The 14,329-nt window shown below is 36.8% G+C and overlaps 1 protein-coding gene across 17 annotated transcripts in view; it reads left to right on the forward strand.

Annotated features, from left to right (window-relative positions):
• HMBOX1 (homeobox containing 1) overlaps window positions 1-14,329 on the forward strand; it is a 177,734-nt gene that overhangs the window by 120,402 nt on the left and 43,003 nt on the right. For all 17 annotated transcript variants that reach the window (XM_024130764.3, XM_028494237.2, XM_055087348.1 and 14 more), the window contains one exon: window positions 8,173-8,283. In XM_024130764.3, coding sequence (XP_023986532.1) covers window positions 8,173-8,283 — 111 coding nt within the window. The remainder of the gene's footprint in view (window positions 1-8,172; window positions 8,284-14,329) is intronic.

Raw genomic sequence — 14,329 nt, forward strand, 5'->3', positions numbered from 1 at the left:
TTCATAGTTCTTTCCTGTGATGCACATTGCCCTGGTCATGCACATAGACCTAGGCATGTGCACAGCCCTGTGCATGCACCTGGCCTTCTAAATTCCCAGAATTATATCAGAGCTTTTCAAAGACCCTCATAGACATCTTAAGAATTCCTCAGCTTTTTAAATATTTTGTTCAGTTCCTTGTTTGCCCCAACTGTTATCATCATCACCTCAGGCACCTGCAATGTTAAATGATTGCCACTGATTGTTTTCTGCAAACCACTTCCCTTCCTTCTCCCCTCCGAGGGAAAAGGCTATTCACACTGAATGAGGTCTGGATTAGGTCAAATAAGAATGAGCTTTGCAAATGGGAGTTTCCAGGGGGTTGCCAAACAGGTCAAATAATGACAGTTCTCTTAGAATGGTGTTTTGGGGGAACTGCAAACCTGTCTTCTCCTCTCCAGTGGCTAATAGACCATTCTTGGTTTTCACTGTGATTGCAAGAATATAGTCTACTGCAATACTGGGATGATGGGAATGAGTATAGTTCAAGTTAAAATGTCATATAGCTGGTCTTACTAAAATTTAGGTTTTTTTTTTTTGAATAAATACTCTTTGGAATGTTGCACACCTTTGGTTAATTTCCAGAGTTCTGAAAAAGTTGATTTTGACTTTTGCCAGTGCTTTTATGGTAGAGCAGCTTTTGCTATCATTGCGTTTTTGGGGGACTAACTTTTCAGAAGGCCTTACTCTGCCTCCCACTGACATCATGCCAATTTAACAGATTTTAAAGGAAAGTCTAAGCCCCCCCAAAATTCCCCTGTAGTGTTGTCCTTAAAGTATAAACAGGGAAGACAAACATACAGGCATACAAGCACTGGGGAATGCAGCACCAATAAACCTGTACTGGTAAAAATTGCTTGATGAAGAAATTTTACTAACCAAAAATTAAGTTTAAAATATAAAATTTAAGCACTAAGTGAAAAGATGACAAGGGGAATCTTTTAGGGAGCATGGAAATAATCTATATCTTGATTTGAGTGATGGTCACATTTGTATACATATGTCAAAATTCATTGAACTATATACACTTAAGAGCAGTGCACTCACTGTATGTAAAATATGCCTCAGTTAAAAATGAAAACAAAAATACAGAGCTTAGAAATGGAAAAACTGAGAAACTGTATGGTAAATCCTGAATTCATTTAAATCTACAACTATGAGTAAACAACTATGGGAATTATGAGTCCAGGACAGAATGTAAATGTTGACTACACAAAAGTATCTTCCAAATATCAGGAGTTGGGTGTACAGGCTGGGAAGGGAAATGGGGAAAGTATAGTATATGTATGTGTATTAGTTACCTATTGCTGCATAAGAGATTACATTGACCTTAGCAACTTGAAACAACCTAAATTTTTATTCTCTCACTTAGTTTTTATAGGTCAAGAATCTAGAAGCAGCTTAGACAGGTCATTCTGATTCAGGGTGTCTCAGGAGGCTACAGTCATCAGCAGGCTTAACTAAGGCTAGGGGACTCACTTCCAAGATGCCTCATTTGCATAGCTGTTAGGAGAATGCTTCAGTTCTTTGCCACATGGATTTCTCCATAGGTCTAATTGAGTGGTCTCACAACATGGCAACTAGCTTTCCTCAGAACCAACTATTAAGAGAGAGCAAAGCAGAAACTTTTCATGACCTATCCTTAGAAGTCACCATATTCTGCCGTATTCTGTTGTTTGCACAGACCAACCCTGAAGCAGTGTTGGAGGGGATTACACAAAGGTAGGAAGACCAAGAGGATCATTAGGAATCATCCTGGAGACTAGCTATCACAGTCTGCTAATTTCCTTAGCTTTTTTAGCCAGGAGCCATTAGATACTGCCCACAAATTAGAAAACAATGCTTCCAACCTCCCAATGTTTTTGTATGATCCTTTTTTCCTGCTTTATTGCACTCTTAGGAACCTCATTTCCCCTATAGAAGCATTTATTAAATTTGAGTAGATCTTTCTCTCTAGTTTATTTAGCTTTTTTTTCTTGTGTTAAAATCAAATCAAACTAAATTTAGTGTTTTTACATTTTAAAATTCAGCATGTAGTTATTATCTCATTTTAGTAATTATTTCTGCCTGTTCTATGTCCATACATGCTTGGAGCGATCTTGTAATAAGTGTAGTTATTTATAAGTGGTAAGAATTTGGATGCATTTTTTTATTAGCTTTCCTCTTAATTTTTCTACTTTCCTTTGAATTGCATAAAATTCTTTTTATAATGAGCATGTGTTAATGTTTACAAAAAGAAAGTCAGACTTTAAAAATAAATTTTATAAGCAGCAATGGTGAGGATGTAGGGAAAAATTCTCATCACTGTTGGTTAGGATATAAAATTGGGTACAGTCTTCTTTAGGGGACAATTTGGTAGTATCTATCACAAACTTAAATGCCACTTGTATGCTACAAATCAAAGTCCATTCCTGTGAATTGGCCCTAAGATATTTATTTATATGCACAAAGATAAGTATAGAGTGTTCATTGCATCATTTATAATAGTAGAATGTTAGCAACAGTTGAAATGTCTAATAACAGGTAAATGTTTAAGTGGATTATGGGGTTTTTTTAATTAGCCAATACAATTTTTTAATACATTTATTTATTTATTTGGCTGTGTTGGGTCTTCATTTTTGTGCAAGGGCTTTCTCTAGTTGTGGCGATTGGGGGCCACTCTTCATCGCGGTGCGCAGGCCTCTCACTGTCGCGGCCTCTCTTGTTGCAGAGCACAGGCTCCAGACGCGCAGGCTCAGTAGCTGTGGCTCACGGGCCCAGTTGCTCCGTGGCATGTGGGATCTTCCCAGACCAGGGCTCGAACCCGTGTCCCCTGCATTGGCAGGCAGATTCTCAACCACGGCGCCACCAGGAAAGCCCAATGGTATATTTCTGATATAAAATACCATGTAGCCATTAGAATGATGAAGGTTCACAATGTGGTAGGTGAGAAAATTCCAAGACATTATGTGAGAAACATTGCTACTTATTTTGTATAGGATAACTCCAAATGTGTGTTTAAAAAAAAACAAAAACGGGCTTCCCTGGTGGCGCAGTGGTTGAGAGTCCGCCTGCGGATGCAGGGGACGCGGGTTCGTGCCCTGGTCCAGGAGGATCCCTCATGCCGCGGAGCAGCTGGGCCCATGAGCCATGGCCGCTGAGCCTGTGCTCCGCAACGGGAGAGGCCACAGCAGTGAGAGGCCCGTGTACCGCAAAAAAAAAAACCCAACAAACCTAGATGTATATATGTACATGTTTTTGTATTAAATGCATCGTATAGAGTTTGGAAGAATTCATACCAAATAAACAGGGATACCTCTAGGGAATGAGAGAAGGGTTAGAGATGGAGGAAGGGCTTTTTTCTGTGCATTTGTGAGTTATTTTTATGGAGAATGGATGCATGTGTTATAACTTAAAATTTTTGAGACCTATCTCTCACACTGTGGAAGGTGAATTGCAGAGATGACTGCAGCTCTCAAGTAGAAAATTGAAGAAGCACATTTCACATTTTCATCTGTGAAGTGATCTTCTAATTAAAAAGGATCTGATCATGAGGATTTTGTACTTTGTGGATCTTCGATGACTTGTTCTTTTCATCAAAGTTATTTCAGTTATCTAGGCAAAAGAGGCTGAGATTCCAAACTGCTGGAATGAGGATTGGAGAGTCGAAGAGAAATTTTGGAAGAGAAAGGGATTGGATTTAGTAAGCATATGAGAGTTGGGGGAAGGAGTAGAATGGAACATAAAATTGAGATGGGGGACACAGGAGGAAGAACAGATTTAAAGGAAGAGGATAATGAATCAAGTTTACTGTGTTGGAGACCTGTGGGAAATTCTCATGAAGCTGTCTAGCAGATGGTTTGAAAGAACAGTCTGGTGTTCTGGAAGTCATTGGTGTTTAGATATTTTAAACCCTGATTGTTGATAGTTGAGATGATCGAAGGAAGAGCATGTAGAATGAAAGAAGATGCTTCAACATGGAATCTTGGGGCACTAACATGTAAGGAGAAAACAAAGCAATCCCTGAAGTTGACTGAAAAGTTGCGTTGGAGAGTTGTATCCAGCATTCCAAGGATGAAGATGATGTGAGTGGTCAGTAGTGTCACGTGCCAAAGGAAGTTGGAGGAAGAAGAAACATTTAAATTTGTAGTACTAGGGACTTTGACAAGAATGGGTTGTGGTGGAGAGCCCTCTGGTGGAAGGGAGCATGGCATTTGAGAAACTGGAAGGATGGAGCTGAAGCTCAGAAAAGAATGTGAATGAGACTGGCAAAAAGGCTTTTTCATCCTTTGAACACAATGTGATCACTTTCCTATTGGAAAGAAATTAATCAGGGGTTAGTTTTAGTCTCTCAGTGTAGGAAGGTTATATGTAAATTTTTCTTTTCTTCTGCCCTGTGAAAGGTAGAAAAGAGCTTTTGAGGAGCTAAAACTTGTGGAGAATGACATTGTTTTCAGCAGTGGGAAGTAAAGGGAGTTAGGAAAATTTTCTCTGAAGAAGTACCAAAGCTGACAGTAAAGAGAAGCTGCAGGGCCTTTTGATACCTAGCTCAATTGAAGTTCCAAAGACATGGACTGGCCCCAGAAGGATAAGTTAAAGGAACCCTACCTATCAGCAAGTTGCTAACAAAGAAATATCATTGTAAAATGTATTATTGTACATATTTAATTTTTATAGTGCCTTTTCTGGAAAAACTGCTTGCTTTATTACTTTGTTTTCTTATGAAAACTGAGATTAAGTTTACAGGGAAGAAGTTCCTTGTTTGTTTCCTCCTCTCACAAAAGACTAGACAGGAGGATATTCTTTATTACCTTCTCTCCCTTTGTTTTATTAAATTAATAATTACACACAGAGAAAATTGTGGAACAACATATATTAACAGTTAACACTGCTTACCCCAGAGTGGAATTGGCCAGGGAGGGCTGAAATTAACTTCTTTTTGCACTTCTGTTTTGTTTAACTTAATTACAGTGTTTATAAAGCAGCCAATAAAGTGTGTAGTGTTTACAGGGAAAGGCTAAAATAAAATAAGTTAATAAATATTTGTAGACAGATTATGAAAACGATATAGAGGTGTACAATGGAGGGAGAGTCTGCCACTCTAAATTCGTATTGTGTATCTTTGGCTATATATGAGCTTTTGTTACTGTACAAAACAACGTAGATTATGTAAAAATATATGTATTCATTAAACTATATACTTTTCCATTTATATCATGGGGATCTTTCCATATTGATACATATCCATTTGTTTTTTTTTTTTTTAACACCTCGTAGAATTTTAAAAACTTTTTTGGGAAAACTTCATTGAAATACAACATAGACAGAGAAAAGTGTCGAGTTTAATGACTTTTACAAAGTGAAGACACACATGTAACCACCATCCAGATCAAGATCAAGAACGGTGCTGGTCACTACATGGGTCTTTCTCATCCTACCTCCAGTAATTAACCTCCTCCCTCCTAATGACAGATAACCACTATTCTGATTGTCATCCATATACATATATCTAATTGTGTCTGTTTTTAAACTTTATGTAAATTGAATCATACAGTATTGTGAATGGCTTTTTTACCTGTATGTGTGACTATTTTTGGCCAACATTATTTTTGTGAGATTTATCCATGTGACTGCATATAGCAGTAGTTTACCCTTTTTCTATTTGTTGTAGTAGTCTATAGTAGAATGCATAAATACCACAATTTATGCATTTTCCTATTGATGGGTATTTGAGTTATTTCAAACTGGGGACTATGATAGATAATGCTCATAGAAGCCTTCCGGTATGAGTTTTTTGAACATATTCTTTTGAGTATGTACACATTTCTCTGGGCTGTATACCAAGAAAAGAAATTGCTAGATCATATGGTATGCATATGTTCAGCTTTAGTAGATATTGCCCAGTTGTTTCCCAAAGGGCCCCTGACACTTACCCTTCCATCAGCAATATGAGAGTTTCATATACTCATTGCCCTGCCAACACTTGGAGTTGATGGCTTTTTGTTTGGTTTTGGTTTTCTATTGTTTGTTTTTGATGGCTGTTCTAGAACATTAGTCTGCACAGTATCTTATTATATGAATATACAATAATTTACTCTCCTTTTGCTGGGCTTTTGCCCTCTTACCCCACTATAGCACAGCCAGAACCTGGACACCTCTAATATCTAGTAGACTCTGTGGTTTGTTCTATGTGATCTGACTGTTTGAGGAAGATTTAATACTGTAGGTAACAGAACTGATATATTCGGGTTTTTTTCTTAACAGATTTTCCCCAAATTCCCTCTGTTTTTGAGTAGTATGATACCAGTGTAAGAATCCATGTAAAATGGTTTCATTTTGTTGACATGAAAATCAGTTTTGATTTCATGGTGGTAGATGGTTGATTTCTTCACTCTTGTTAAAAAGTCATGTGAGGGCTTCCCTGGTGGCACACTGCTTAATAATCCACCTGCCAATGCAGGGGACACGGGTTCGAGCCCTGGTCCAGGAAGATCCCACATGCTACAGAGCAACTAAGCCCGTGCACCACACTACTGAGCCTGCGCTCTAGGGTCCGCGAGCCACAACTGCTGAGACCCGCGCACCTAGAGCCCGTGCTCTGCAACAAGAGAAGCCACCGCAGTGAGAAGCCCGCCCACCGCAGTGCTGCCAAAAAAACCCAAAAAGTCATGTGAAAAATAGTATAATGTCTGAAACTAGACTTTTGGTGAAAGCATTGCTAAACATGGCCAATTTAATTATACTGAATAATTTGCGTTCTCTTAGAACAAGCATACAGTGATAGCTGCCAGCACCTGAATCACATAGGTCTTCAATCCATTGAAAAACTGCTCTGTGAATGATTTGTGAATATAATCTGTTCGGTTTTGGAAAAACTCTGAATTTCACCCTTTGGAAGTGAAAGGTGTTTCCAATCAGAGAACCATGCTTCTCAGCCTAACTTTTCTTTTAACAAAACTGCCCTCCCCCATTTCCGCAAATTTTCTTTTAACGTAGGTTTTTTAAAGTACAGGAGCTAGGGGCTTGCTTTTAATGAGTTAAATGTGATAACCAGACCTCCTGCTTCTTCTTATGTTAGGGGGTGTTATTACTTCATGATAACCACTCTTCCTGTTGTGAGTTACAGCTTTAAACAGGTGCTGGCACAGTTGGTATTCAGTACTATCCAGTTACCATAAGTAATTCCTTGGGAGAGTTTAGATACTGTTAACCCTCTTTGGTAGCTGAATGGTCTTTTGGAAAGTGCCTTATGGGCATATAAGACAGTTTTATATTTCCTATTATTCTTTGCTTTTGCCAGTTGTATGTTGAATTATTCATTTTGGAATACCTATAATGACCAGAAGAAGCATGTTATTCTCATACTCTAGTAAGTTTTAGACATGCTTTTTTACCTTCCACGTGGAGGTCTTTCAATTTCTCATTTATTGCTTTCAAGAACTTGTTAGTGATAGCTGAAAACTACTGCTTTGTATTGTATTCAGTGTTTTAAGTCTGTTAGAAGGACATCTTTACCTCTAGAGATTTCTTAAGAGGTCCTATTGTATAGCATAACTCTAAAAGTCTTCCAACTGTTAGTTATCTGTACTAATGAGCCTGAAAATGAATTAACAAATGAGTTAGCCTGAATCAATTAACAAATAATCCAGAAATCTTACTGAAGAGAGTATTTTCAATGACCTCTCCTTTCCCAGCCCCTAAATCTTTTTATCATTATCAGTAATGAGTAGCAAAATGTGCTGGCTTGATTTTTTTTCTTCCAAATATCTGATAAAAGTTCTAATGTTCTAAACCAGGATTGGGGTGGAGGTGGTGATGGTGGTTGAAGGAGCACAAACTAAATCAACTTCTGACAACTGTTATTTAGATAGCTCTTCATTTATCTCACATTCATGGACCTGGTTTAGAGATTAATTTAGAGACCATTTTTAAGTCTTGGTAAATAAAATGCTTTGACCTCTTATAGATCATTTCTGAATATATCCTTGCAGTCAGCTTTTACAAGGAAGCCCAATACTAAAAGCCTTGCTCAAGTTGCAGCTTCCTTATAGAATTAACAGAGAATGAAGTACCCAATAACCTAGAACCAACAGATCTCTCATTAACTTCCCTGTAATTGCAGTATCCACAGCAGCTGTTTCTCTTTCTCCACAGGTATCAGTCAGAGCCGGATCTCTCACTGGCTGTTGCAGCAGGGATCAGACCTGAGTGAACAGAAGAAAAGAGCGTTTTACCGATGGTATCAGCTTGAAAAGACAAACCCTGGTAAATATTTTTTTCTTTTTTTATTGCATCTGAAATGGGACAAATATAATTAATTACTTTATTGACTCCATAATTGGATTCCATTCCACTCCATAGTGTTCCTTGGTTTGTCTTCCCCAAGGTAGTTTCATACTTTACTGTTGTTCCTTTATGCCAAAGAACACTCTTAACTGTGAAACCTAAGCCCTGATTGTACCAATTTTTAGCCTAGTGTCTAATATTATCTAGTCATCTTCACTACTTCCTCCAAGGTGCCTCTTTGTTTTCCAGGTTATATGACATTTCTAACCATAATTTGAAAGAAAGGTCATGATTGTCAGTAGCCAATTTTTTTTCCCTCAACTATAGGTATTGATACATATAAGATTCCATACCTAGTTTTATATGTATATTTGTAAATCTTGTTTTAGTTAGTAATATAAATTTAATACTTTTATTTTGTTCATGCTATACCATATCCAATGATTTCTGCTAATGATTTTCTCTTTCTGATTCTAATTCTGGGTAATGAATGTGTCTTTGGACTTTAGGGTGAAGCTGCCCTGTTGACTTTGGGGGCAGCAGTAGGTTGGAAAATAGACTGAAATCTTAAAAAAGATCACAAAAACCTTTGTGCCAGAAGTTGCCAGGAACAGGCAAGATCTATTGCAGGATGCTTTTAATGGTGGTATATAAAGTAAAATCTGAAGTTTGTGATAGACTCTCTCAATCTACACATTACACAGACTGGTGGCAGTGAGATCAGTCACAAGTTTAACCTCGTGATTGAACTATCTTCTGTAGTACTACAGCATTAAAGCCTTTGCTTACAGACTAAATTATCAATTCGAATATCGAGTATTGAAGACTTTAGCTAATAATAGCATTGGCTCTGAGGTGGAAATAATGTTATAGAGACATATTTGTGTGTGTGTATCTGTGGTTAGATTTTTTTTTTTTCAAAGATCACTTTGAAAGGCTCAGGCAGACAAAACAGAAAACAGACCATATCAATCTCTTCACAATGAATTTTTTAATCTACCCAGCCCCCCATTTTTTATATTTCAGATATACAGAAAAATTAAAAGACCAGCACAGCTAACACCTGTTTATCCTCTGTAGATACAATAATTGTTAACATTTTGCTATATTTGCTTTATCTCTATAAAATAAATAAATGAATAAATTTTAAAATGTATGTATGCGTGTATACAAACACATACTCTTTCTCTCTCTTTAGCATTCATCTCCTGAAAAAAGGGTAATCGCCTACATAACCACAGCCCCTACAATCACATCTAAGAAAATTAATTATAATTCCATAATAACACCTAATATTCAGTCCATATTCACATTTCTTTAGTTGTTGCAAGAATGTCTTCTGTAGCTTTTTTTAGAATTAATTAATTTTTTAATTGAAGTATAGTTGATTTACAATATTGTGTTAGTTTCAGCTGTACAGCAAATTGATTCAATTATATATATTTTTTCATATTATTTTCCATTATAGATTATTACAAGATATTGAATATAGTTCCCTGTACTATACAGTAAATCCTTGTTGCTTATATATTTTATGTGTAGTACTTTGTATCTGTTAATCCCTTACTCCTGATTTATCAGCTTTTTTTTTTTCATTAAATAGTATGTGATTTAGGTTGACAGATTGGAATTTGTTGTTATGTCTCTTTAGAGTCTTAAAACTAGTCATTTAAAATTTTTCTTTCATGACATAAACTTTTTAAACCATCTAACCTTACAGAATGCCTCACATTCTGGGCTTTTCTATATCCTCTTAGTGTCGACTAACTTGTTCTTCTATAGCCTGTGTATTTCACATACACTGGAAGTTAGGATTAGAGGCTTGATTAGATTCAGGTTAAATATTTTTTGGCAAGAGTACTTCATAGATTGTTTAGGGAGGACATTTACTAATGGCTGCACTTAACTTTGAAACACATCAAGATAAAATGAATAGGGAGATGGACATGTGATAAACTAGGTATAGTAAAATATTAGATGGTATGGGTACAGATTTTCACTATAAAATTCTTCCATTGTTGCTGTATGTTTGAAATTTTTCACAGTAAAACATTGGGGCAAAATGCTTTGTAGGTAACGTTTACCTCGCGTTACCACATGTCAAGAGGCATGTAGTGTCAGGTTGTAGCACTACTCATTTGCTAAGTTTGATTCTTTGTTAAAGTGGTGGCCGCCAGATCCTATTTTTGCAGCTTGTAAATAACCTATAGGGCATTCCTTTGCCTTTTCTGCATCAAGCTTTGCCAGTGGTCTTAGCGTCCATTGATGATGCTCACCTGAATCAGTTATTCTGATGGGGGATTGCAAAATGGTGATGATATAATCTAGCATTCCTTCAATATTTACTAGCTGGCAGTTTTTCTACAAAGAGGAACTTCCATTTTAGATATTTTTCTAATGATATCTAGATATACAGGCAAACCTCTCAAAATAATGACTCTGTTGTTGCTGCCATTAGTTAAATGTTCTAAAACAGCACAGTTTAGTAGAACTGTAATGCAAATGACATATGTAATTTAAATTATCTAGTAGCCACATTTTAAAAAGAAGAAATAGCTAAAATTAATTTTGGTAATGTATCAATATTTATGCTTGTATTATCACTTCAACATTTAATCAACACTTCAAAAAATTACTGAGAGCTTTCCTTCTCTCTCTTCCTTCAGTCCTTCCTTTCTTTCTTTCTTTTTTCTCTCTCTTTCTCTCTCTCTCTCTTTTTTTCCTTTTTGAAATACAATGTGTATTTTACACTTAAAGCACATGCCATCTGCAATTAGCCATATTTCAAGTGCTCAATAACCACGTGTGGCTAGTGGCTACCATATAGGACAGTGCGGTCTAAAGACTCACGTTGAGGCAACACTTCCATCTGAGCTCTAAGCAGTCCTCCCAAAGAGTTGACTTCTGCCGTGACTCACAGCAGAGCAAATCAGATGTAAAGGAACAGAAACTTGGCACTTGGTCTGTTTAGTAGAGCAGCTTAGGCTATGATATTGATAGCAAGAGCTGGGCTAGGTAAATAAGGAACTGTGCCCAGGGGCTTCATAAACCTGGTCACATGCCAGCAATTGGCTACCAGGGGGAATATCAGAGGGATTGTTAAGATGTTCCAAAATATATATAGCAGAGCAATGAAGAATTTGAAAGACAAACACAAGTCAACTGTACCAGGTAATCAGGCTCCATAAGAGAAGGGATTTTTGTCTCTTGGATTTGGCACTTAGATCAGTGCCTGACATGTAATCTAATCATAGCTGGTAAAGCTAAATTCCCACAGTGGATTTCAGGGCTGGACTTCAATCTCAGACAGGGACTGGGATACCAGGAAAATGAATTCATTAGAAACAGGAAGGTGGACTATCATGTCGGCATTGTTGTAGCTGATCTGACAGCACTGCCAACTGTGGAATACTACTGTTGGAATCCAGTTTTAACAGGAAAATGGGAAAGGGCTAACAGCATTCATCCAGTTGTTGATTAGCAGGTGTTTTTTCTTTAAGGATATAGTGCCTCCTCCTTTTAACAGTAAGTACCCCTAATTATATGCATTTGCTTTTCTATGAAGTTGCATTACCAACTGTCCCCCTGTAAAAGGACTTCTTATATATATGTGTAGGCTCAGCGGCCATGGCTCACGGGCCCAGCCACTCCACGGCACGTGGGATCCTCCCGAACCAGGGCATGAACCCGTGTCCCCTGCATCGGCAGGCGGACTCTCAACCACTGCACCACCAGGGAAGCCCAGGACTTCTTATTTTTTATTTGAGAATCAAATCCATTCTAGTTCTGAGTTCTTTTTAGCTTCCTAGTCCAGTTTTTTGTAGTCTAGTTTCTAGTTTTCTGTAGGATGTAATTCCAAGTTAGCTGAAAAGAAGGGCATAAGTTTGTAATTGTCAAATTGGTCCTTTTTGTTGCATCAACAGTAATTGGATATTACCAGTTGAAATTTAATTTTTTTTAAGTTTTTCTTTTCACTTTCACCTTTATTAAAAGAGCTAATATGATATAGAATTTTTTCTAGATAAATGCGGTTTTATTTTATTGAGTTTAAAATAACCTTTGGTTTTAGCTAAAGAATTTATTCTTCTTATTTCATGGACACTTTGGAACTATTATATGATGATAGTTCCAAATTAATATTGTGTGGTAAGATGAACTAACATTACATTAGCATCTAAGAATACCTTATCCACTGTCCAGTCAGTATTCACTTTTATATAATACATCAGAATTTTCTTTGCAAGTCATTTCAGAGGTGATTGGAATCCAACTAAATGTCCCTCAGTCGAGAAGTGGTTAAATAAATTATGGTATATCTGTATAATGGAATACTGTGGAGGCTATATAGCTATTTTTTTAAAGGTGGCTTTATACGAATTGAATTTATATGTAGGAATATCAAATTCATCAGTGAATAAAGTAAGGTAGAAAACAATGGATATAGTATATTACCATTTATGTAGGGGGAATACACACACACACACACACACACACGATTATATAAACTTGGAACATCTCTGGAAGGGTATATTAGGAACTGATAAGAATAGCTCTGTGGCGGGGAACTGAGAGAAGGGGAGGATGGGAGTGGCAGGGATACTGTTAACTATGTAACGTTTTTGTGTCTTTCTAAATTTTATTCCATGCACTTGTGTTATATATTCCAAAAATACATATAAAGTGTAGTGAAAATAAGAGAGGGAGGGAGGCAAAGAGGGAGAGAGGCAAAAAAGAAATTAATCTACCTTGTTAATAGCTTTTAAGATATAAAACAACTGAAGAACCTAGGTTTACATAGTTCAGACCTGCTTTTGAGAGGCAGTTAGGTAGAGAAATAAGATGTCAGTGATATTTATTGATAGTTCTTTTATTTCATATTTTTTCTCTGTCCAGGACAGATAGTTCATTGGAAGAAATGTAAATGGTACCATCCCTTTGCATATATTCTGAGAAAAAATGCAAAATTAAGGAAGCTCACACGATGAAAAAGTACTTTTTTTTCCCTCTAAATTTAAGCATTTAGAAAACAAACAAAAAGTATTTGTACATATTCTGTGCCTTTATTCCTGGGCTCAGAGCATTTCTCTCTGTATACATTGATTGACGTTCTTCTCTTTTTCAACCTCTTCACTCTGGATCCATTTGAATAGGTTTTTTTAGTCTCTCATTTAGTGGACTCAGCAAGAAAAATAATAGAGTGCATATTTAGGTTATTTTTACTGATAATCCTATAGATACAGTGTAGTTCTCTGCTAAACAGACCAATCACCAGAATTTCCCAGCATAACCTAAAGCCCGCCAAGGCTTATGAATAAAATAGGCTGATGGAAACTGATCAAATACGTTTTATCTTGTTTCTTATGAAAACATTTACAAGAAAATGCCTATTTTTAAAAAGCAGTGAGCATGGTTGACATCAAGAGCCCCTTTGTTTAATCAAATTAAGCTCAATAGTCCTCTCTCTTGTCTAATTTAAACATTACTATAGCAGACAGGGTTTGATGAGTTCCTCTTGGCTCATGGCGGTGATTCTGCATATTTCTAAATTAAACAATTAAATAAAGTTTGCACATGAAGTAAATTTGGAGAGCAGAGTATGCCTCCTCCCTTCACTGTTGCAGGGAGTAGAGCCTCAGGGAAATCATGTGTATGACGTGGGGGAAGATGAAAAATTACTTTTGGAGAAGCTAGTGTCTATGAATGGAGCAGTAATAACATGCTTGTAGTCATTCTTTCATTAGCTGATTGGCAAAGGTTCACCCAAGAGTAACCCTGATAAGCAAGAAAATGATTATAGATGCAAAGAGAACAGTTACCAAAATGTTAAAATCTATCAGCAAATTAGGAAGAGTATTGTTTTCTCTGGGTTTAGATCTGCTAGATAAATCTGCAAAATTTTGTCTTAATGCGGGCCCAGATATAATGTGGAGAAAAAAACGTTTCTGTAGAGAACACAGGTAACACGCTTCCTATAGGGAAGAAAATAGTGGGTTCTTTAGCCAATCCAGAATTCCTGTATTTTACT

The sequence above is a fragment of the Physeter macrocephalus genome, chromosome 9, assembly GCF_002837175.3.
Source record: "Physeter macrocephalus isolate SW-GA chromosome 9, ASM283717v5, whole genome shotgun sequence".
Classification (NCBI taxonomy): Eukaryota; Metazoa; Chordata; class Mammalia; order Artiodactyla; family Physeteridae; genus Physeter; species Physeter macrocephalus.